Consider the following 25,230-nt stretch of genomic DNA (forward strand, 5'->3'; position numbering starts at 1 on the left):
TTAAAAATTGTTTTGTCAAACGTACTTCTCTATGGAAATAGGCTGTATGGGCTTAGATCCCCTTGCCTTTCCTAACAAGAAAAAATTGTACCAAAAAAAATTTTTATGGAAATACTGGAATCTCTTTTGCAATAATTTGCACCGTGTTGAATAGAGGTTTTTAATAGCCGCGACATTTGTCCAAAATAATTAACTGTATAGATGAGGGGGTTTTGCAATTATTAAATTATTGAAAAGATTACTACATTTCTATAACATAAATCTCTTTTTAGCTTGAGGGTCTTCACTAAACGTTTAAACTATACCAAATTTTAAAACCATATAAGCTGAATAAGTTAATGTTTACTTTTAATATATGTTTATTCTGATTTCTGCTAGAGTTCTTCGTCGAAGAATGCTCCAGTTTTTTTTATGACCTTGTAAAAATGTTTCCAAAAACCTTTTTTTTAATTATCTGATTAGACCTCTTTTCTTATTTTTTAGCAAACTTTTACTACAACCACGCATGTACCTTATTAAAAATTGCACCCTGATAGGCTATAAGGGTCTGTTTGCTTTATTGACTCAACTTACTTAATAAGAATAACCTAACAAATGAAGTTAACAGAACTGACTTTAGTTTAATTTAGACAATTTCATGTGTTTAATTTTGTTAGCTTAGTGTTTCTTCGAATGTGAATATGTTATAATGCTGACTTGTTCACCGTTTAGTCTTCGTAAAAGAACATAAGTCTGATAAAATGACAATGTAAAATTAAATAATCATGGATATGACTTTTTTGATCATTGTGAAAAAATTCGTTGAATTGTTGGGTACTTCCCACTTATTCACTGAGAGATTATTTAATTGCAATTGATCATTTTTCAAAAATGCTGGATGTTGCTTACAATATAAAAGTTTTACTGGAATGAATTTTGCTCCTTTTGCCTATAAATTGACAATTAAATAAATAAAAGTTTGACATTGAAAACAAGGAAAACAAACTGAAAGCCTTTTGGAAATACATAAATATTTTCATTTTATCTACTAAAAAGGCCTTACAAAGAGAATTTAAACTTTACGCCAGGTTATAATTTTCAATAGTAATGTTAAGCTTTTCACGTCTTTACCATGTATCGTCTGTTACGTGCAGTATCAAAAAACAAAGTTTAAAATTATGTAAAATGGTTAATCCGAAACCAAAAAAGTAAGAAATAAGATTAAAAGCTGATACTAAAAAACTTATGAAATACAATGAGTTACATCAGAATCTTAATAGATTTTATTACTTTGTTATTAGGCACTGGTATGCACCTTCAATGTTAGAATTCAACAAAATGCCCTCTGTGAAATCTTTAACAAAAGTTACCCATGAACCCGGCAAGCGTGGAATACGCCGAGTGGCGATGCTGAACAAGATGTTTATGAAACACATTACTGATCTGATGTCCACAGGAACGGTTTCAATGGATATTATCGGACGAGGGATTGAAATATCAAAAGTAAGTAGAACTCATTAGATATATATGACTAAATATTTCACTGCCGTGTGCTGTGTAGATTTCACTGTAGTTTTATTGCCTATTGTTGAAAGAACTCAAAGTTAACTAACTTTAACTGTAAAGCCAAGCAAAGTAGATTAACTTTAACTGCAATTTAGTGTTATTTACATTTATTTTTAAGAAATAAAATGTCAATAATGTTTTTTAGTACCCCTCACATTTCAGATTATTACATCCTTGTTGTAAAGGGCCTTTTTTTTGGAAATCGCCGGACTTCCGCCCTTCACTGGGGATGGAGGGCGGGGCATGTTGGAGTGGAACCGACTAAAACCTCCTGTCTCTCAACAACCAACGTCCAAACCTCGCATGAGACAAAACTCATGAAAAGGCAAAGGGGGGAAAGTGAAGCGTTTAGTGCGGAGCACATCTCTCCCATCACCCTCCCCCTCGGGACGCCGGACCAGCGGTCGTCGGCGCCACGACCACCAGCCCTCTCGGTCGGCAGGCTATCCGAAGCCCGCCTAGATGGCGCCGGTTAGAATGGTCTATCCTACGGAATACCCCACTGGGTCAGGACCAGCGTGGGTTGAGGATAGCCGGCCTTCCATCACCCGGATGCTCATGCATAAAACGCGTGCAGAGCAGCTTGCACGTCGTCTTCTTAGGCCCCCTTCGCCGGTCCCCAGGCCGACTTAGAGGGCCAGGGCTTGGGCGATATCCGCCTCCCTGGCCCCCGCTCGACGGCGGCGGGCCTGTGCGTCTCTCACGCGCCCCGCCGCCTCCTTCTGCGAGATGGTGCACTCGCAGAAGTCGAGCATCGCCTTCCACGACTCGTCGTCACCGAGCATCGATGCCACAACATTCGGCAACGACAAGTCGTTTCCTATTTTTGCGACGAGGACACGGCGCCACCCCTCCCATGCGGGGCAGGCGACGAGCGTGTGCTCCGCCGTGTCCAAGTCGCAACCACAATGGTGGCACTCTGCCGTCGGCTCGGCTCCGATCCGGTGCAGGAACTCACCGAAGCAACCATGCCCAGTGAGCACCTGCGTGAGCCGGAAAGTGAGGCGTCCTCTGTCACGATTCACCCAGTTCACAAGAACCGGGCGAATCGCCTCGACGGTCCTACGACCAGCCGAAGGATCGGCCAGCCGTCTGGACCATGACTCCAGCACGGACCGCCGAGATTGGGCCCTCCGCGCTCTGACGACACTGGGGCTGGGACGCGCCACGCCCCGGACACGAAGGTCAGCCCGCCACTGATAGTCAGCAGCGAGCGCCTCCGCCTCCAGGACCCAAGGCGGCGTCCCAGCCAGTACACACGCCGCCTCGAAACAGACGGTGCGATAACCACGGATGACCCTGACCGCGATGGTGCGTTGCGGCCGTTGCAGCAGCTTCGCTACCCCCAGGGACTGGCCTCACACGGGCACCCCGTATAGGGCCATTGATCGCACCACCCCTGTATAGAGACGGCGCGTCACCTGGTCAGGCCCCCCAACATTGGGAAGGAGCCGGCTTAACGCGCCGGCCACACCCAACAAACGAGGGACCAGATTCTGAAAGTGAGCACGGAAGGTCCAACGACTGTCTAGAATGAGGCCGAGGTACTTCAACTGCACCCCGACCCCGATACGGACGCCTCCAACCACGATATGGACGCCTCCAACCACGATATGGGCATCGACAGGTGGCACTCTCCGGGGCCTGTGGAACCACATGGCCTCGGATTTACTGAGCGCCACGTCGACGCCCAATCTCCTGATTTTGCCGATGACATGCGCCACCCCAGCCGTAGCAAGACGGGCAGACTCAGCAAAACTCCCACCCGGGCCACGACCAACGTGTCGTCTGCGTAACAGATTACGCTCAGGCCCGGGAGGAGGGCATCCCTCAGCACCCACCATATTCCACAAAAGGGGGCCGAGCACCGACCCCTGTGAAACACCGCGCACGACCGGGAACCGGTGCACGATCCCACCGTGTCCGGTACACGTGACCGATCTGTCCTCCAAGTAGGAACCCACCAGCCGGCGAAGGTAGGGGGGCACTCCGTGTCGTTCCAGCGCCCCCCTATCACGGACCAGGGCAGGGTGTTGAACGCATTGGCGATATCGAGTGACACCGCCAAAGCCCAACCCCTGTAAAGGGCCTAGCTGAAGTAAACCTCTCCTTGGAATATTAGGTTTTTTCTGAACACTAGTATTTTTTTTATCTTTTATCCTAGACTGTCAAATAACAATATGCTGAATTAATGAGGTATCCTTTTATTAATTTAGAATTATTTTTAGGATCTTATCATCAAAGTTCAGTGTCCAGTGACTTTTTACGTGATTTGAAATTTGGTTTCAAAGTATTATAACTAGAATCCAGGCCAAAGCATACATTGCCTGTTAAGTTCTCACCTTAAGCAGTTATAGAAATGCATTAAAATAATTTGATTTGTCAAATTATATCTCCATTGTGCTTAAAGCTTCTTTTATAAAAAAATAGATTTATTGTTATTTTTAGAATGAAAAAACAAAATATGAAATATATTAACATAAAAGTTAATAAATAATTGTTTTGCATTTCAGGTGAATGTAACATCTGATTTTCAAACTGTACATGTTTATTGGATATGCAAAGGTACCTCGACAGATGAAGAGACGGAAGCCACATTGAACTCTGTTGCAGGAGCTCTGAGGCATGAGCTGTCTGTGCTCAGGATCATGGGCCAGGTTCCTTATATTGTCTTTGTTAAAGGTTTGTAAAAAAATAAGTAAACAAAATTTTTGAATTTTATTTTTTGCTATATTTAGAAAATTCTGTAATGTTAATTAAATTGAGCATTGAATTATGAACAATTCATATGTCTTATAATATATTTAGTGGAGCAGGCAAAGTCTGTTCTAACAAGTAAGATTTCGTGTAATGTGTGACTTTTTGTGTATATTAAATCACGTTTATATAAGGAGCTAACATTTTCTGGTAAATATCAGATTTTATAAGTAAATACATACAAATCATGTGTTCATAAATAACTTTCACTTTGGGTTCAAATTCTAAATATAAAAGCCTTGTTTGAGTTTTACTTTCTTTAAAGCTCTGAGATTCAGCCCGTTTAATGGTCAATGATGGTGGTCACCATTGTTCATTAACATTAACATTGCCAGGGACAAAACGCAAGTTGCAGCCTACTGTTAAAATTTATGTTCTGTTGAATTAATTTCAATTTCAAGTATGTATTTAATTAAGGGTAGGTCGAAAATTATTTTTTGTGATAAATTTCAGCATCAGAATCATTAGTGGAATGTTGTATAACAGTTATTTAATAGCGAGTTTTAGAAAATCTATGATAATAACGTTTTGTTAAACAGATATGCATGAAGCCCGGATATTAGATCTCGATAATAGATTGCTCAAAGCTGATTTTGGAGAAAACTACACACCAACTGATCCAGGGCATTTACTTAAGACAGAATTCACACTAGACACCAAAATATCTCCTGACATCAAGGTAATTTGGCCCACAGCATTTTGGTAAATTGATATAAAACTAGTAGAGTACCTGTTTCTTGCTTCTCTTGTGCTTTGTCAGTCAGTCTGGGCATTGTTTTATATTATTATCTATTATATATATATACAATTTTTTTTTTTTTATTGCCCTTGTAGGCAGACGAGCTTACGGTCCATCTGATGGTGAGTGGTTACCATCGCCCATCGACATGCCCATGGGAAACACCGTGGAGGGGAGCTCATTCTATAGCCGGATGGTACCTGGCAAAAAAGACCTCTGGAATCGCACTGTGGATGACCGCAGTGGTTCCAGGTAGTATGGGTGAACTCTACTCCGGTGGCGGGCGGTGCGATGGTAAAAACAAGATGCCGGTATCATCTCGAACAATTCCTCAGAGCACTCTCCGTGGAACATACGGTACAAAATACAGAGGGAACCGAAGTCCCTCCGCAGACCCAGAGGCTCCAAACGATCCGTGAGAATGGGATTATCGACAATCCGAACGGCCCTCTTCTGTATGGAGTCAAATGGAAGCAGCTGGTATTTGGGAGCCCCGGCCCAGAGATGGGAGCAGTACTCCACGCGAGGCCGGACTTGTGCTTTATACAACAAAAGTCTTTGTCCAGGCGTGAAGTACCGCTTCGCTCTGTTGAGGACTCCTAGCATTTTGGACGCCAACTTGGCTTTGCCTTCCAAATTACTCCGAAATTGGACATCGCTCGAAATGTCGACCCCAAGTATCCCAATACTCTCGAAAGGTTGCAGGGATACTCCTTGGAATTGCGGCGCCATGACAAAGGTCCTTCTTCGCAGTGAACGCGCATACCTGTGTCTTCAATGGGTTGAACTGAACTGAATTCAGTTCACCCCACTTGGAGACCCGCCCCCACTTCAGACACAAGTTTTGATCGTCTCTCTTGCACCACGCTCCGAGAGAGACTCTGATGGCCGATATATCGCGCATTCTCCGTGCTGTCATCCGCATAGCAATGCATGCCATCAATAGACAGAATGTCATTGATATACAGGATGAAAAGCGTGGGGGAGAGCACCGAACCTTGTGGAACGCCAGAGTTAATGGTCATGGTATCAGAACAGTCACCGTCTACAACGACCGTGATGCTCCGCCCATTATAACTAATATTTTAAATTATGTGAAAGTGTGTTGTTTTTTTTATTATTTGTTTGTCCTTCTTTCATGTCGTAGCAGCGGCTTGACGTGTAGTTTTTATAAAATAATATCATTCTATATAAAATGTCTCATTCTACACAGGAAACTACATTGAGTTTTAACCTAACCTAACAATTGCAAAGCTTTGATCCTGATTCTTACTTAAATAATAGAAAATGATTTATTTCCTCGGTTTGGTATAATTGGATTTTATCTACAGGGTGTAAAATATGATGGGAATAATTTGAGTTAAATAACAAGAAATAAATAAATTATTTTTACAGGCCAAAATACGGCAGTTAGAAATAGACGAACCAAGTCAAGAGAGTCCAATACCAGAAATGACTCACACGATCTACGGCTTAGACCACGCCAAGATAATGAACAGACTCTTAACTGCTAGGAAGAAAAGTAAAGACGCTTGGAGTAATCTTGAATCAGAATCGCCAGTTATATCTTACAGAATACATGAAAGCACACCTATCAAAGTCGATACTGTCACCCAAAATAAGGAATTGGCTGAGTTTTTACTTAAAAGACAGGTGAGAATTCAGTTCGTGGTAATTATTGCAATTATTATATTTTACTGGTGGTAGGACTTCTTGCGAGTCCGCACGGGTAGGTACCACCACCCTGCCTATTTCTACCGTGAAACAGTAATGCGTTTCGGTTTGAAAGGTGGGGCAGCCGTTGCAAGCATACTGAGACCTTAGAACTCATATCTCAAGACAGGTGGCGGCATTTACGTTGTAAATGTCTATGGACATCGGTAACTACTTAACCCCAGCTGGGATGTGTGATCGTCGATCTAAGCAAAAAAAAAAACGTATCCAAAAAGCGTCATGAAATTAAAATCAATTTGGTTTTGTCCGTGGTAAGACGTGGGAAGGCCGCGTTGGTCTGTAGCACCCATTTATGTTGCGGTTTTGTCATGCGTTCCGTTTGAGAGAGTAGGGTAGTCGGTTTCAAGATTTTGGTCTCTCAAGTCAGACATTGTTAATGACGATGTATATAGGCTTCGGGAATAGCCTAACGCTAGGCTAGCCGCGAGCGAATGGAAGAATAATTGGAAAATAAAACTTGTCATAATTGATTTTATGACCTGGTAACTGAGACCTTTAGGTCATGTCTTATTTTAATTTATATTCTTATATTTATGAAAAATGATAAATGATGTTAATTTGAGATATTAATGAACTGGAATGAAGTTAAATGAAATGAGATGAGATGATATGGGATGAAATATAAATAATAAAATGGTGGTCATTTACTGAGATTTTTTAGTGGACTTTTTGGGAGTTTTTAATAATATTATAATTAATAAACCACCGTTATTACACATTTAAACCTAAAGAAACACTAAATAAACAAAATGAAAGAAATCACACAACTTCACTCCTTGCGTTCTCGCCAAAAAGTCTGACGTTCGGGCGTCTTATTGTAAGATCCCTAGTAACCTCCTGATTTTATTGTATATATTTTTTAAATCTATCTGCAGATACTACAAAATAAATTGGCCAAGCAGTTACGGAAAACAAGCGACGACTGGCAGTTGTCGGACGATAGCGGATCCAATTCCGACGAGGAGTACATTGATGATACCTACTACGAAGACGAGGAGTATTATTACGATGATATAGAAGAAAATAAGAAAAAATTTGCCAAAGAATAATCAAATAAACATTGTTTTCGGTGTATATATTCTGTAGTTTTACTTTCAACGTAAATGTTTTGTTTAACTTAATTAATTTTAATACGTATCTAGTACGACTGCTACTAAGGATGTGTTCAGGAAATATTAAACTTGTTTTTATAAATTTGAGTTATAACTCAATAGTCTACTCTACTTATTACTAATAGTCTACTCGTACTACGAACCCGCATGGGTAGGGAGCTTCGTGCTTGGTTTCTATCGCGAAGCAAAAGGACTGCGATAATACAGTAAGATTGAGACTTCAATCTCATGTTTCGGGTAGATAGCGGAGGCAGCGCTCGGTGAAGTATTTCAATGTTTATCATAATTTTCATTGGTTGAGAAAATAAACATTTTGTTTAGTATCCTAAATTCAACGCCATTATCGAAATGTTATGGTATATACGTTTTTGATGTCTATTGGCTCCGATAACCACTCAACACCAGGTGGGCCGAGAGCTCGTCCACCTATGTAAGCTATAAAAAAAACTATTTGATCTGGTTCTCTCTGCGGCCGGTAATGTATTAATTGCCGCTACTAATAGTTAAGTCGTAAACAACAGGCTTTATCACAAGGCTCAAGATCACCCAAAGAGTAATGGAGAGGGCTATGCTCGAAGTTTCCCGGCGAGATCACATCAGCAATGTGGAGTATCGTAGGGAAACAATGGTAACCGACATATCCCGAAGGATTGACGTTGAAATGGTAGTGGGCAGCTGACATTGCCCGTTGAAAAGATGGCCGCTGGGGCCGAAAAGTTCTCGAGTGGCGATCGCGTACCAGAAGACGTAGCGTGGGAAGGGTTCCCGCAAGGTAGACCGAAGATCTCTTGAGATTCGCGGGAATCCGCTGGATGCAGGCAGCGCAGGACCGGTCGTTGTGGCGAGGCGTGAGTAAGCCCTAATCCGCTGGATACAGGCAGCGCAGGACCGGTCGTTGTGGCGAGGCGTGAGTAAGCCCTAAGCCAGCGGTGAACGTCAGTGTGCTAAAAGATAGAAGATAGATAGGTAGGGAAATAGATACATAGTGTTACGCTCTGTCTGGGGTTCGGGATAAATAAAATTCCACCAAAGTACAACTAAAAACTGTATTCAACACTTAGAACACTTAAAACACTTCACTACACTTTAAAATTCTCAATTCGCTTCTTTCGCTTCGCTTCAGGTGATCCGTTCGCTGTTTCGCTTCGAGTAGTTCCGATTACTGACTGTGTGCCATCTCTGCAACGCTTTTATAGGCGATACCACATCCTTAGAATTATCGAGAATATGCCACACATTTCTAGTATTGTGTTTTCGCTATATGACAATAGATAGCGTTCTACTTCTCGAGCGTTCTAGGTGCTACTGGATCCTTCGATATTCGTTCGACTATTCGGCGATAGATGGCGTTACTCTTACCAGCGTAACAATAGTACCTATATAATGTGCTCTAGGAGGCCAAAACTGTATTTTCAGATTAAAACCAGAATGAATTTATTTTATTTATTTTTTATGTAGACACAAAAAAGTTATGAATGTTGAAATGAATTAAGTTGTTCAAAAATCCTCTAAAAAATAATGTCATTGCACACTAAACATACTAAACTAAAAGCTCGCTCGATGAATGACATTTCAATTGTGGGAGAAGAGATAACTGCAATTTAGCTGTAGTATGTGACGTGTAGTATGTTTTTTTTATGATTGAAGGATTACTGGTGGCCCGGACGCCTTTTCAGTTTCATCAGGATAGGTGGGTGAGTACAGCCTCAGCCAGGAGGATGTTGTATGTAACGTGTAGTGTGTAAAGTAACTATGAACTTCTCAAAGGGAAAGGGTTCCACCGATCGGGTCACGTCGCCGCGTCGTTGGGAATTTTTCCCAACAAAAACGCGTGGTTTAGGATTATCGTTCGAGTGAAACTACATATTTGATTTTTTTTATTTTCCTACATAATCGTTGGTAGTCTAAGGGACTATTCCAACTTCACGCGGACCGGTAGGTAAGCCCACGGGCTCAACCTGAGAGAATTGCTAAGACTAGCCCTAACAAGAACAGTGCTTTGCTGAATCTACCACCGGATCAGAACTCCTCCTCACATACTACGCGAGGAGGACGTATGTAAGTTTTGCAGAGTGTCACCTTGTTATGAAGGGAGAATTTACTTCGCTTGCAGACCATGGAGTAGAGTCGACTGAGTAGGAGCGCGACTCGGTCGCGTACTGATTTAATGTAAATTTGAAGTCGTCGTGGCCTAACAGATAAGACGTCCGGTGCATTCGTGTTGAAGCGATGCACCGGTGTTCGAATCCCGCAGGCGGGTACCAATTTTTGTAATGAAATACGTACTCAACAAATGTTCACGATTGACTTCCACGGTGAAGGAATAGCATCGTGTAATAAAAATGAAACCCGCAAAATTATAATTTGCGTAATTACTGGTGGTAGGACCTCTTGTGAGTCCGCGCGGGTGGGTACCACTACTCTGCCTATTTCTGCCGTGAAGCAGTAATGTGTTTCGGTTTGAAGGGTGGGGCAGCCGTTGTAACTATACTTGAGACCTTAGAACTTGTATCTCAAGGTGGGTGGCGCATTTACGTTGTGGATGTCTATGGGCTCCAGTAACCATTTAACACCAGGTGGGCTGTGAGCTCGTCCCATCTAAGCAATAAAAAAAAATGTGGGGCCCGAATTTCATCATATTGTCGAGAGTGACGCCTAAGTATTTAACTTATAAAGCCAACGGTATGGACTGGTCAAAGATTTTACGGCGGGTATGGAGTTACCGCGTTTAATTCGTGTCGGGAGGAATATAAACATTCATAAAGTATATTGGAACTTGGCATTTTAAAAGGTTATCTAACACGAAAATTCACGAAACGATAACAAACATTAAAATTTATTGAACTTGGGACAGTGAAAAGTCTGTTGGTATAGCGACTTATGATGTCATATTAGGTTATGTTTAAATAAAAGTTACAATGTTGTGAAATAATTAATTTAAGTAATTTAGTTGGATAATAGTTTTTTTTAGCTAAACTAGATGATTTCCCTGGCGATCTGCGAGATATCATAGGGATCATCCATTCCCGATCCTGTGGAGCATGGAAAGCAGTCAACGTCGCCCAAAACACGTCATTTCGGATCCTTCCGATCCACTAACGGTGCTTTTAGGTACCTCAAGCACCGGTCATCGTTCTTGTCGAACCTGTTACTCGCGATGAAGGGCTCGACGAGTAAATTAACCCACAGACACAGCCCGCTGAGTTTCACGCCGGATCCTCGCAGTGAGTTGCGTTTCCGATCCGGTGGTAGATTCTGCGAAGCGCGGCTCTTGCTATGGTTCGTGTTAGCAACGTCGCGTCGTCAGGTTTAAGCACCGTGAGCACGCCTACTTGTTAAGGTTACGCTGAAATAGCCCCTCAAGGCTCTCAACTTTTCAAGGTTTTTCAGATAGGAAAAAAAAGGGATCATCACATAGTGAATGCCGCTGCGCAATGTGCTTATTAAATTGTTTCTATAATTATATGTATATTTCTATCCTGCTTAACATTATGAACTACTTCAAGCAAAGAAACTATACCTACTTGAGACCTTAGAACTTATATCTCAAAGGTGGGTGGCGAATTTACGTTGTGGATATCTATGGGCTCCAGTAACCACTTAACACCAGGTGGGCTGTGAGCTCGTCCACCCACCTAAGCAATAAATAAAAAAAAAAAAGACTATTGGACGGATTTTGATGAATCTTCGCACGAAGATAGGTTATAGCGTGCATTGACACATAGGATACTTTTTGTCACGGTAATTGACATGACAGTGCGTTCGCAGGTTTGTAATTTTACGTAAGTCGACTGTTAGTTAATCGACCAGAGAGTGACACAATCAATTATTTATCCCGGGAAAATGCAATGTGTTTCGCACCAAGAAAGTAGGTACCTATCTATTTTTGGACTGCAACTTTAAAGCTGGTGAAACCGCAGGTTGGGTCTAATATGCTATAAGATCAAATTATACAATAAAATATGAATTAAAAAACTCTGAGTTTTATTTTGCTGGCGTGATGATGGGCAGATATAAATAGATAAGATTATAAGGAATTAAAATAATGCTGGTATATCTGTTTGAAAACCTAAATTAAATGGCGCATAAGGTTGTAAGATTGTGAGATATCGCGCAAGGCTCGACTAGGTTCGAATAGGCACGCAACAGTGTAATAAAGTTTCAGTTTTGTTGAAATTCATAAGTATGTAAACTGTTATTGTTCAAGTTGATTGAGTGTTAGTACTCATATACTATTTATAGTGTTGGGCGTCGGCGATAGTGATAGCGGAGAAATCATCGCAGTGTGCAAATAATTATGTTAAATTAAAAATATATTCCTCTCACGATAACTGCGTACAGACGGAATTTAATAAAAGCCGCTGTGAGTAAGTACTAGGCCGTGGGAGGATAAATTAAATTACTAAGCTTCGTTGCCATAATAATTTGTTTTTCCATACGTGAAGTAGAGTACGAAGGATGTATTAAGCTCTTGACTTTAGACCTTGAGATATCAGTTAAGTGCAACATAAATATAAACATTTGGTATAATTGTATACATTTGCACAATGAAGGCCAGATCATCGGTTAACAACCTCATTGTAGTACACAATATAAATAAAACATAATTGATAATGTTATCAGAAAAACAAAAGGCTACGCCAGTATTCAATGTAAAAATCGAGCTTTTGATTTCTCATAAATCTTTTACGTGGGAGGCTTACGAATATTGTGAGTACATAAATTTTGCTACCGCTGGAACAACTACCGGTAGATATTTGAATAACCAAAGTCATTTTCAAATTGACATACATCGATTAGGTTTCGGCCCGCTGAAATGGCAGCCCTGAGAAGCGGAGGAGGGTTACGCCCGGGGTGCGGGCGACGGCAGACATCACTGTATCGATCCATCTCGTTGCCAGGTCACGTACAGCTCGAGTATACTTTCGGAAGGCGACGAAGGCTCGAGGCCAATCTAGGCAGACCTGAAAGAGCATATAACTTGGACCTGTACAGGGTTTTCGTGTCGACTTCGATGCAATAAGTTAGCTCGGAGTCCCGGGTGGGCGGCGGGGTGGGGAGACCGGCGCGGCCACCTGTTTAGCGCTCCCCGCACCCTCGCTGCGCGCCGGCCGGCGCTCCCTTCACTCGCTCGACTACTCGGCTCGATCATTCGTTCCGCGACGTGTCGTCTTGCCGGCCGGTTCTCTCGTCCGGGCTTCATTTGCAGCCGAACGCTACTCGTTTAGATACACCCGCCCCTATCATCAAAATGACTGAGAGTACGGACGCCGCCGCGACTCCAGCACCGGAGAAGACCCCGACCGAAAATGGTGCTACTGAAACACCGCAAGAGGAAACGCCCGAAAAATCTACCGAGGAGAAAAAGGATGAGACCCCACCGCCCAAGGAAATGCGCGCCGTAGTACTTACCGGCTTCGGGGGTCTCAAGACCGTTAAGATACTCAAAAAACCTGAGCCGACCGTTGGTGAGGGCGAGGTCCTGATTCGCGTGAAAGCCTGGTGAGTTTTAAACATTTTTTCTACCCTCAAATATTCGATACAAATTTATGCCGTTTTAATCGTGTGTAAATTGTGTTATTTTTGTGTTAATTCGATTCTTTTATGCACTAAAATTTTTAATTAACATAACTGTTAAATGTTTGATGGAATTTAGGGATCTACAGATAGTAATTAGATGAATGATATCTGAACATCCTAAAAAGAAGTCGTAGCCGTATTTCGTGAACCAAATTATTATGCATTGTTACTTTTCTTGTTTTGGAGTTGCGGTCGTGGTGCATTCGACCCATTATAAATTTCGCACGCACACCTTCACAAGACGCACCCTCCGGCGGAGGATTTACACTTCGCCGACTACAGCGCCTTCGGCTACTTTTTGACATCGAACGAGGATCGATCGTTTTAACTAGGGCATTATTTTCGCGGTCATTAATATGCTCAATTGATTACTTTCGATCGATTTCGCCAGGACGTTTATTCAAAAATATTAGTATGGTAATTTATTTTAGATCGTCTTCGAAATAACTGCATTCGCGCATGCATGTGCGCGCACCGGAGCGTAGAAAGCTGCGCATTTGGCTGCAAATATGTTTAATTTTAATGATATTTTGTCATTAAGTTGAGTTTACATATGCATCCGTTCGTAGGGGAATTGATTTTGCCAACTGAGATTTTTCTTTGTTCTTTTTATTTACCCTTCTGATAATACTCACACGAGTAGAATCGATATAGGTACCACTTGCGGCCGGGAAACAATCAATCTGCAACTTTCTTGTTAACGATGACTGCACTATATTATGGAAAATTATCATAAAGATCTTCCCATTAAATTGTTTTCTCGTCATATATGAAAGGCGCGATGTGGACTGTCTAATTAAGTCCAATATTTAATTCAATAAAACTAGTAGAATATGTTTTGTTTCGTTTTTAATTCTTATTGGTTTAATAGATCTTGTATAAAAGTTCTAGGCAAAGAATATATATTTTTATTCGTAAGTATGATAGTCTGTTGCGACTTCTTCAGTTTGCACGGATTAAAAGTCTTAACATACGTAAATAGGGCAATAAAAGTGTGTATGATACATAAATAGCTGAGTAACGCAGGAAAAAGCGACGATTTACGACAAAGCCCTATTCAACTGTTAAAATTCAATATATATAGTGTTTGCCTAACACTATCTATATTGAATTGAGATGTAAAACAAACAACAATTGCATAGTAAAATACAAGGATAGCAGGAAGGTGGCGCGGAGGTGTATGCCAGGCACAGATGAGTAGGGCGCATCCCGCTCATGCTAAATTTAGCCTCGCTTATCGTCTTACTATGGAAATGTCCGCGACATACCCGTTGCCATCTGCTGCGAAAATATTAACTGACTGGTTGCATCTCGACGCTCGACCGGTACCAGAGATACTAGTTTCGTTCTCAAGCGTTGCTGTATTCGCTAAAACGTGTGTGATTTCCGCCCACGACTCTCCTGCAGCCGCCTGATTACACCGCAGCCAGTTTACGTACGTACTCAACGAAATGCCTTTTATTTCATAATTTATCTCTAAGACATTTAATACGTTCCCGTCACACTGAATTAGGTTTTTCGTAAATTTGTGACTATGTGAATATATAAATCTACATATAAATCTATGGTTTTTACGGATGTTCCGTTATAACTACTGAACCATGCATCCGATTGACTTGAAACTTGGTATCCATGTAGAAAATACGTGTACTTAATGGATAGGCTAATATTTAGATGAGTGTTGGACTCCCTACACCGGTTGCGGGGGCGTTAATGATGAGAATCTTTGTAGGGGTGAGAAATAATAATGTTAATTTTAAATGCCCAGCGAAGCGGACGAGTACAGCTAGTACATGTATATACAGCAAGTATATATTTGAAAGTATGTAAATGATTTGTTAAAAAATCTTCATTTAAACTATTTAAATGATTGTGGATATTTTAGGCAAGGATAAAATTTGCAAAAGTACACGTTAGCATTGAAATAAAAAAAAATGTTCTGTGTGAAATGTCCTTTTGATTTTGTTTTTTTTTCATTAATTGCATAGTTGGGTGAAACGAGCTCACGATTCACCTAGTGTTAAGTGGTAACGAATCCCATAGAGATCCGAATGTGAACACTGTTTTTCTCTTATACGAGGTTGTAATGTCAGTTGTATTACGAATTTCTCACTCTTCAAACCCATGACTACTTTGCGGCTGTAATAATTAATATGTAGAATGGTGGTGCCTCCCAGTGCAGGCTAGCGTCATGTAACGTGAATATACCTACCGTTTCCCACAGGAAAAAAGATATATAATAGATATAATTATGTAAATATAACCTACCGTTTCCCACAGGAAAAAAGATATATAATAGATATAATTAAATATAAATACAAACCGAAGACAGAAAATTAAATTAAAATTATAAAAAAAAAAACTTATCGTTTTAAAAATTATTAGTAAAAAAATATTTCCTTGAAATTCGTTTCTAAAAAAAAACTAACGACTAGACTAATAAAAAGGTTATAAAATCGTAATACTCTTCGTCGTACAAAAATAATCACTTCGATAATGATAGGTTACAGTTTAAAGAACGCATTAGTACCTACTATTTAAATATTATAACACTAACCCGTTGTTCTTCTAAAACGTCATTTGGAAGACTTCCTTCGGGGATCGTTTCGATGAATAAGGCACCATTATTTTCAATTAGGTCAGGCCGGTGTCTGTGTAAGACGTCTTCCGAGAACAATGAATGTACTTACGCTTCCCCATGAGTGGCTTTCTTTTTTCACTCGGAGAATGCTTAATTGTATGTGGAGATGTTGGGAAATGTGATGGACGTACTTAATTTTTTGTTTTGTAACGCACATGTGTTGCGTCTGGCCTATATCATTTTGGACGTGATAGTTTATGTCTGGGGCTGCGTTTATGGTAAATAACCGTAGTCTCAATCGTGCCGTATCATAGAGTAATTGCACTACTAAAATTTTAGTGGAGAAAGGGCGTTAATTACTTACATCCTTTCCTTTGTTGGCGTATCAATTTAAGGATCTAAAAATAGCGTGTGCCCCTCTGGTTCCAGTGCCGGGCGTTATTGTATAAAGTGCAGTATTGTGCATTTTAATGGGCTCCGAAGCCACATAAGATGGGAGAGATGAATTTATTTATTACCCTCTTCCTCATTGAGAATGTCTGCGCGAGATAGCTCTCTTCCTATGAGTCACTAGAAAGTGATGTTCTTGGACAAACTCGATACAAATAGCTTGCGTTTGTACCTTAATCCTATATAATGAGTGAGCAATACTGAACCTTCTCGAAAATAATACTATAAATGTGTCGTCTATTATCAAAGGTGGCAATCTGTGCATTTGGACAAAAAAATGTTATTGATATGTCAATACAGATTGATTTGAATATAATTGTCTCTTTCAAAGAATACGGTACAAAACCTGCATTAAATAAAGGTTAATAGTTAACCTGTTATTTATCTAAGATGTCGTTCCGAAGAGTTTTGTGACTGCCAATGGAATACAAAGTCAATAATTCGTTTTTCTGATTTACCAATAATTGTCCAAAAGTCAGATTGCCGGCTTTGATAATAGTCGACTCAAATATAACAAATTGCATTTCCAGTCTTTTTAAAAAGTTTTTGCACGTTGTGGTAATCTTTTATGAACATAATAATACCTATCATGAATTATTTATTGTCTGACCTGACTGCCGCCTGCAACATTGAAAATGAAGATAACGCCGAAATATATTTTTATATAGGATAATATTTATTTTGTAATTAATATAAGCATTGACCAAACATTTACATTAGTAAAAAGCTTTCTTTTATTCTTCTTCTTTGTATTATTAAATTTCACCAGCTTATCAATATATCGGTATGGATATTTTGTGCTATTTGAAAAAATAAATAAATGCATATTAAACATTTAATTTAAAAAAAATGAACTTCGAAATAAGAACCATTATGATTCTCACGTAAGTACATAACTAATATGTATGTGTATTCGAAGTTGTTTTTTTAATAACACGTTTATCTCAAACATGACCCGTGACTGCGTCGCCCATCCATCAATCAATCAATCATATCAGACTGTATGTACCCCGTCTGAAACAGCTCTGTATGCAACGCTTCGCCAGTTCTTGTTTACGATTATCTTCACATTGTACTCAATTTGATATTTTACAGAATAACTGAACATATAACTAATTAGTGCAGCTCTGTTCAATGCGTCACGTCCTTATTTTCGTGTTACTGGCGGCCAACTTAAGGCATAACGACGTGACTCAACTTGAAAGACTATTACAAGTGACTCATTTATGTACAACTAAGAAATACACAATCTGATAACTGATAACAATACCACTTGTTTTCTCAGGAAAAATGCTATTGTTCGCAAATATCAGAATCGTAAAATTTTAACAGTTGAATAGGGCTATGCCGTAAATCGTCGCTTTTTCCTGCGTTACTCAGCTATTATGTATCATACACACTTTTATTACCCTATTTACGGTTGTTAGGGCTTTTAATCCACGTAGACTGAGGAAGTCGCAACAGACTCCACCATACTTAAGATAAATTGATCTAGGTCTCAAAGCATTATCGTCTAACAGCTGGTCGCCCCTAAGAACCTCCAATAAGTTAGTGTAATAATATAAAAAAGGTGAAGTGTTAGATAGGAGGACAAGGATGTAATTACGGCAGACGGGTAATGGGAAAGGGTGACAGTAGCTAGATATGGTCGGTCTCACGTACCCCTTAATATATCTTTATTAAAAAACCAGACAGATTTGATAAAACAGATAATACAAAAGGCAAAATTTAAATACAAATAAACAAAGTGTCTGCCTGTAATTTTGAAACATACGCGTTTTGTTTTAATTCTTGTCTGTCATATTTTAAATGTAACGTCTTTTATGTGTTGTTTTAAAGTCGTTCTTGCTTTTATTTTACGTAGATAGCTAATTTTCGTGTTTGTACAGGCCACCTGAGGAGGCGAAAAATCGATAAACAAAACGCAATGAGTATTTAGTTCCCGATTTTTTTGGATAATCCATGTTTATATGGGTTCGCAGTTTTCGGATGCTTCTTTTGTGAATTTTACCTTGATCGTTTAGGACTTGCGACAGGCGGGGTGTCTCATTCCCGACCACAGCCGCCCGAGGACACATTGTTCGCAGTCAATGAACTTACGAAAATGCTCCTTCGCTTATTGTATCCATAATCGAATCAAGTCGCTCCTGTATATGGTAGTCACCACGCTGTATTCATTTTTAACAAATACAAAAAGTAACCTCTAGAAAGTTCGGATAAAAATTCGAGCACCGCTCTACGGTCGAGCATATTTCGTTCTCGTCGGCGAGTACAATTTTTTTTCATTTCGTTTTTTTTTCTAGAATTTATAGAGCAAAACAGTTCTATATTTAATGTTGACGATGTATTCACTTTTTCGATTTCTGAGTAAATTGAATTGGAAAATCCCATGATTCGATACTCGCATGATATAGGGGTGTGGTTGCGTGTCGGGCGGGTGTCGTCTAGGCTGCGAGGGGCGGGGGTTGAGTGTTCGTGTAATGTACGGGGTGAGGGCGGGGCGCAGGGGCTGCGGGTCAGGGTGCGAGCGCCGGATCGATACGCCGCGTCTCCAAGCCGCGCCGCCAGCCGCCCCGCTATCCTCCGCAGGGCCTACGTCTTTCGACACCGGTGCTTATTTTTTATAGCTTCTATCAACCAGGCCCGTTCGATTAGAACGTCTGCTGGAATTTATTTCACAAGAAATGTTCCTGTTCGTATAACAATCTACCTAACTGACTGAAAAGTTATCGTTACTGAAATATTTGAACTCACATATGAAATTACAATTACGAGATCGCAAGAACGAGAAAACTTGGATTCTGTTTTGTAATTACATAAATTCGTTTTGTTAGGTTCCAATTGACATGCTCTCGAACATAGACGCAACCACTCCGAAATTAGTGATTCAATTTCGAAGCTTTAATTTAAATAGCGAACTTCAAAGGCTTCAAAGCAAGTAATTAAGTCGGCCACGGGCACAGGTAACTCGTTTATCTGCTTCAAAGTGGTGCGGTTTCGAGCACATTGTCGCGTGCTTAGAATACACGACTTCTTGTACCGTCCATATCTATATTTAGATAGCAAGGGTGTTCTTATTGAACCAACGCCCTAATGTTTCATACGTAGTGCGCGGAGTGTCCGACACCTTTTTTTTTCTGATCCCGAACACTATATAATATTCTGTTTATTACCCGAGCGACGCGGCGACGGTCAACATGTTCCCAACAGACGTCTTTTTTGTCGCCCGCATGTGCGTTAGTTGCGCGAGGGATTGTAACATTTGTAACGATGATTTCGGTTATTACGATTTCTTTGTTCGAACCGTAGTACGGTTATAATGTTAATGTTAATCTCGTTGTTACAAAGTAAGCGTTCGTTGTCAAATGAATGATATAACTTGTAAGGGCCAATAATTTTACGTTCCCAAAATGCTTCTTTGATCTAAAAAAGTCTTATAAATACAAAATAAATCATTGTTTCATTCCCTCGGCAGTCGGATAATAATTTAAATTTATAACAATTTTAAGTTAAAATACTCTGACAAACAATTAATACCTACTGGTAAATCAGTAAATTATTATTGAGATTTTTTTCTTATTATGTCTTCAAGGTAAAAAAGTGTTCATGTTGTCGTTTCGAATATGCATTTTTGTGTTCTTATCCATGAAAAATTCCAATAATATCTAAAGAATTCTCAAACATTTGTCCCTTATACATATTTGTGTTCTTATCACTGTTTGTTTGATAATAAAAGGGAATCATAAAAACGAAAAAAAGATCGTTTGTTTTAAAAAATCTTTCAAGAATATAGTCTCAAATTTAATTTGTAAACAGATAATTTGTTTTTAAAAAGCTTTTCATTTCCACCTCGGAATGATATTTCTAGGTGTAAAAGTTAAAAAAGAAGACATTAGTCCGATAATCTTACGGCGCTACGAAGTCTATTATAGCGTGAGGGTTCCAAACTGACCTTGAGTTTGATAGAAAACTAATAAGTTTAGTCCGTATCCGTCTGTAGTGTCTCTTCATCTTAACACCTTTCACATTGATCAATTGTTTTCGGTCGTGTAAGGAATGTGCGCGTGACTTTGAGACCATCTTCTTAGCTATTTCCGCCGTCAAGTAACCACGCATTCCAACCTGAAAGAGGACTCATTATCTAATGCAACAGGGTTTCGACCGAATGCTTCAAAGTGAACTGCGGCATTAGCGTTGCGATGCTTATAGGTTGCGGTATAGGAGCTTGTATTCTCGATTTATCCATTATTCTATTATCTTTTATTATCGTGTGAATGTTACGAAACTGCTAACAGTGCTCTCAGGCATCAAAGCGAATACGTTAATCTTGCCCGAATCGGTCGTGTGACGTCGAAAAGAAAAGAATAGAAAAATCCGTCGGGGACTTTCGCGTGTGTGACAAATTTCAAAATTCAACCGATCGTCTGTTGTCACAGTCTAACGAAGACGTTTAACGTTTCCAATTATTATTATCCAGTCACCCCAGAGTCGAACAATCAGCCCACAGAATGCAAGTTCACTTCCTGGATTGGACAATTAAAGCGGATGACTGGCTCAGGGACCTAAACATGACAAACGGTGCCTGCCATTAGTGGAACTAACGGACTTCCAACTTGAATTTATTTGATAATTATTAAGGTTATATTAACCGATGGAATTAGATACTTTCACGTTGTCTACTTTAATGACTTACGTACCTATAATAGCTATAGTAAACTATAGCTATTTATCTAAGCGTAGCAAATTTAATGCAAATTAAGAATAAATCTAGAATAAGCGTGTGTTATTACTCGTATTATATTATCTAAGCGCAGCAAATTCTTCTGTAGTTAGAATTAGAGACGATGGGTTGATGGCTTATAATTAAATTAGGTATGATATCTGGGGATGCAACAAGTAAAAGTGCATTTGATTTTCAAAGAATCTGAATGTCTTAACAAGGACATTATATGTATCTTTGATTTTCGGGAATCGTCAACGAGTTTAAATTACTTGACGATTTAATCTCTCGTTTTTTATTATCATTATACATATCATGCAATTCCGATCCGGTGGTTGATTCATCGAAGCACTACTCTTGCTAGGGCTAGTATCGGTAAGTCATCCTAGGCTTAGCCCCGTGCGCTCACCTATCAATCAGCACGTAGTTAAGATAACCCCTTAAATTTCATTTTCGGATGTTTAGCTCCTTTAACTCGTTAGTTCTTATAGCGGTCCACGGTATTCGTTGCATCACCGGTCATCGTTCTCGTCGAACCCGTCGCTTGGGACGAAGGGCTCGACGAGTAAACTAACCCCAGACACAGCCCACTGAGTTTCTCGCCGGATTTTCTCAGTGGGTCGCGTTTCCGATCCGATGGTAGATTCTGCGAAGCACGGCTCTTGCTATTGTACGTGTAAGCAACTTCGTCAAGTATTGAGCCCCGTGAGCTCATCTTCTAGGTTACGCTGAAATAGCCTCTCAAGGCTATCAACTTAGGTAGGAAAAAAAAGTAGCATCCTCCGCCACAACCATATTTCAAAGGCATCGATCGACCTTTTTGCCATCGCGGCTTTGCATGCACCATGTCTCCGCTTCGCAGAGGAATATGGGAAAGACCAGTGCCCGCACCAAGGTTAATACTAGGTACTTATAACGTTATATGTAAATACAATACGTACATAAATAGAATTGATCGAGTTAACAACAGTACTATCGTTGTTTACTTAATTACCCACATGGTATTGGATGATGCAGCTGTCACAAACTGTTGGTACCGGGTACAGTTCATCATCGGAGATCGGAAGCGGATAAGTGTTGGTGCGTCACGCGTGTCACATTGTGTACCGGTCATCGCCGAGGTCCGCTAACCGGAAATTAACGCTTTTAGGCTCTACATGCATAGCTGCTTCCTGATCCTTTGTTAATATGCGTTACATTCCTGTTTTTGGACTGCTGTTTCGTGTCTATTATAATTTATTAGTAGAGTAAAAAGTACAATGCTGTTGGCATTAATGTTACAAATATAGAGGAATGTTATAAATGAATTCAACCGGTAGTTCATCTTGTATTAAGAGCTTTCGGAGCCCACAGTGATCACAAAGTGAAACCACCACCCACCTTGAGAAATGAGGTCGTAATTGCAATAGTAATGTATATTGTTATACCAAATAAAAAAGACCTTTAATTAATAAGATTAATTTCGCGTATTAACCGAAATGTCGCTTAAAACAGTAGGTTTATTAGTCAATTATTAAATAGATCGATCACACCGTTCACGTTATAATCCGTTTCAGATTATTGGCTTAGGGCACAGTTTATTCATCTTTTAAACCGCACTAGTGTCTCGACTTATTTGTATCGTGCGTTTCTGCATTTTAAATACTTAAGTGCATTGTAGTTTTTAGTATTACAAATAATGTTACAATTGTGACACTACGTGTAGGCATTTGATGAGTAACAACAAACATTATTTTATTGTAATTGTCGTGTAACGAGTCCGGGCGCATGCGTCACACCGCAAGCATTGATTCATGCACCGCATTAATAAATAAATCGATTCATACAACTTCCGGTGTCTTTGCCTATAAACATAATACTTATTGTGTATTAACTTGGTACTCGTCGAATAGACATGTCAACGCGGAATACTAATGAATACGAATGTACGCGAATAAGGAAATTCCATTCAGTGCACATGTACTAGACTTTGCGCGTATGTTTATAGTAATTCACTATGGAGTAGTCACTTTTATGAGTCACATCCCATGCCGGTCACCGCACTACTGTAATTAACGTACATTCATGGCATAGTTAGTGGTAATTAAATGTGAGGGCATTCGAGGCTCCGTGCCGCCACCGATTGTAATCAGTCTGTCGCCAAGCGGTATGGATTGCGCGATTTTTCTTGCAACTATAGGCTTGGTGGCAATGTAGACTTTTTTTTGTAATTTATGAAGCTGGATGTTCCTTCCTGGATTGTCCTTCGGGTACTGTACTGACGTGAAATAGTTTTGAGGTTACATAAAGTCGTCTTGGTCTAAAGGACAAGAAGTTCGATGCATTCGTATTTAGCGATGCAACGGTGTTCGATTTCCGCAGGCGGGTACCAATTTTTCTAATGAAATACGTATTTAACTAATGCTCACGATCGACTTCCACTGCGAAAAAATAACATCGTGTAATAAAAATCAAACCACCACCCTGCCTATTTCAGCTGTGAAGCAGTAATGCGTTTCGGTTTGAAGGGCATGGCAGCCGTTGTAACTATACTGAAACCTTAGAACTTATATCTCAAGTTGGGTGGCGCATTTACGTTGTAGATGTCTATGGGCTTCAGTAACCACTTAACAACAAACACCAGGTGGGCTGTGAGATCGTCCGCCCAACTAACAAATAATAAAAAAAAAACTCAATCAGTCGCCTGTAATCGCGATATAATATAGAGGTCCAATAAACTCAAAGTCTGTTCGCACAACGTTCTTACGCTCTGTGATGTACTCGCGTAGAAATAATCAGCCTAACACGATAACGTCGATTTTTCGTCCACGGACTCCTGGTCTAGATGTTATTATGTGATATGCAAAGGTGCCGATAAGTGCATTCACTTCCACTTGCACGTTTATCACGTATGCGAGTTATATCAAAACCCCGCCGAACGGAAAGAGAGTTGTAACTACCGTTACGACATTCTATGAATTTTTAATAACGTTAAATAGTTTGGATGCGGTCTTGAAGAAACTGGTTAAATACACGAATGGATCGAGTGAGTTGTGCACTAATAAAATCGGTTGAGCTTATGTTAACAAATTGTTTTGTGCTTCAACCACCGCGGCACCGTCCCGATTTCTCGGTATTAATTCGTTTTTATTGCCCTCAGAATTTGAAAGGTAGCAGCTCGAATACGGCAACAAAACTTTCTCACGGTGAAAACGAAAGTGCAGAGTTCAGAGTATCACATACTGACCAGACAAGAAATTGCAGGCGTCTCATATAGTACCTACATTACGTAGAAATGCATCGTAACATCTTCGATTACACAATTTTCTACGTAAAAATACATGTGAATGCGATTTTTAATTTGCTATACTCATTTACGAAATGAAATTTTAAATCGTTAAAATGAATACAATGTTCGTTTTGTTTTTCGAAATTTTTAAACAGCGAAGTTGGTTAAGTTGGCAATGGCATGACTGTGTCTATGGGATGTGAAATTAAGTAACTCTTATTATTTATTATCCCTATATGTAGCGTACTTTTGATTTGATTTTAAGTCGTCGTGACCTAAAGGATAAGACGTCCGGTGCATTCGTATGCAGCGATGCACCGGTGTTCGAATCCCGCAGGCGGGTACCAATTTTTCTATTGAAATACGTACTCGGCAAATGTTCACGATTGACTTCCACGGTGAAGGAATAACATCGTGTAATAAAAATCAAACCCGCAAAATTATAATTTGCGTAAACACTGGTGGTAGGACCTCTTGGGAGTCCGCACGGGTAGGTACCACCCCCCTGCCTATTTCTGCCGTAAAGCAGTAATGCGTTTCGGTCTGAAGGGTAGGGCAGCCGTTGTAACTATACTGAGATCTTAGAACTTATATCTCAAGCTGGGTGGCGCATTTACGTTGTAGATGTCTATGGGCTCCAATAACCACTTAACACCAGGTGGGCTGTGAGCTCGTAAATTCATCTAAGAAAAAAAGAAAAAAAACTAGTAAGTCTACGGGGAGCATTTACTATTCTCTATAAAT

At 40.1% G+C, this 25,230-nt stretch overlaps 2 protein-coding genes across 5 annotated transcripts in view; both read left to right on the plus strand.

The window, feature by feature from the left end:
• Positions 1-104: 104 nt before the first annotated feature.
• LOC101736638 (putative ribosome-binding factor A, mitochondrial) lies at positions 105-7,851 on the plus strand. 3 transcript variants are annotated; one of them, XM_062673947.1, is made up of 7 exons: positions 105-156; positions 484-1,187; positions 1,281-1,482; positions 4,059-4,227; positions 4,842-4,981; positions 6,437-6,694; positions 7,651-7,851. In XM_062673947.1, the coding sequence occupies exons 2-7, from the start codon at positions 1,087-1,089 to the stop codon at positions 7,822-7,824; spliced, it is 1,044 nt and encodes a 347-aa protein (XP_062529931.1). In that variant the 5' UTR covers positions 105-156; positions 484-1,086; the 3' UTR covers positions 7,825-7,851. The 3 variants fall into 3 exon arrangements, with proteins under 3 accessions (XP_062529931.1, XP_004933431.1, XP_012552044.1); XM_004933374.5 differs by having other exon boundaries at positions 106-1,187; XM_012696590.4 differs by lacking the exon at positions 105-156 and having other exon boundaries at positions 201-1,067.
• A 5,134-nt stretch (positions 7,852-12,985) lies between these two features.
• Positions 12,986-25,230, plus strand: part of LOC100101183 (vesicle amine transport protein) — a 36,816-nt gene continuing 24,571 nt past the window's right edge. Inside the window, exon 1 of one of the 2 annotated variants that reach the window (XM_012696475.4) lies at positions 12,986-13,389. In XM_012696475.4, coding sequence (XP_012551929.1) covers positions 13,139-13,389 — 251 coding nt within the window. In that variant the 5' untranslated portion in view covers positions 12,986-13,138. 2 annotated transcript variants of the gene reach the window in all.

The sequence above is a fragment of the Bombyx mori genome, chromosome 19 (assembly GCF_030269925.1).
Source record: "Bombyx mori chromosome 19, ASM3026992v2".
Classification (NCBI taxonomy): domain Eukaryota; kingdom Metazoa; phylum Arthropoda; class Insecta; order Lepidoptera; family Bombycidae; genus Bombyx; species Bombyx mori.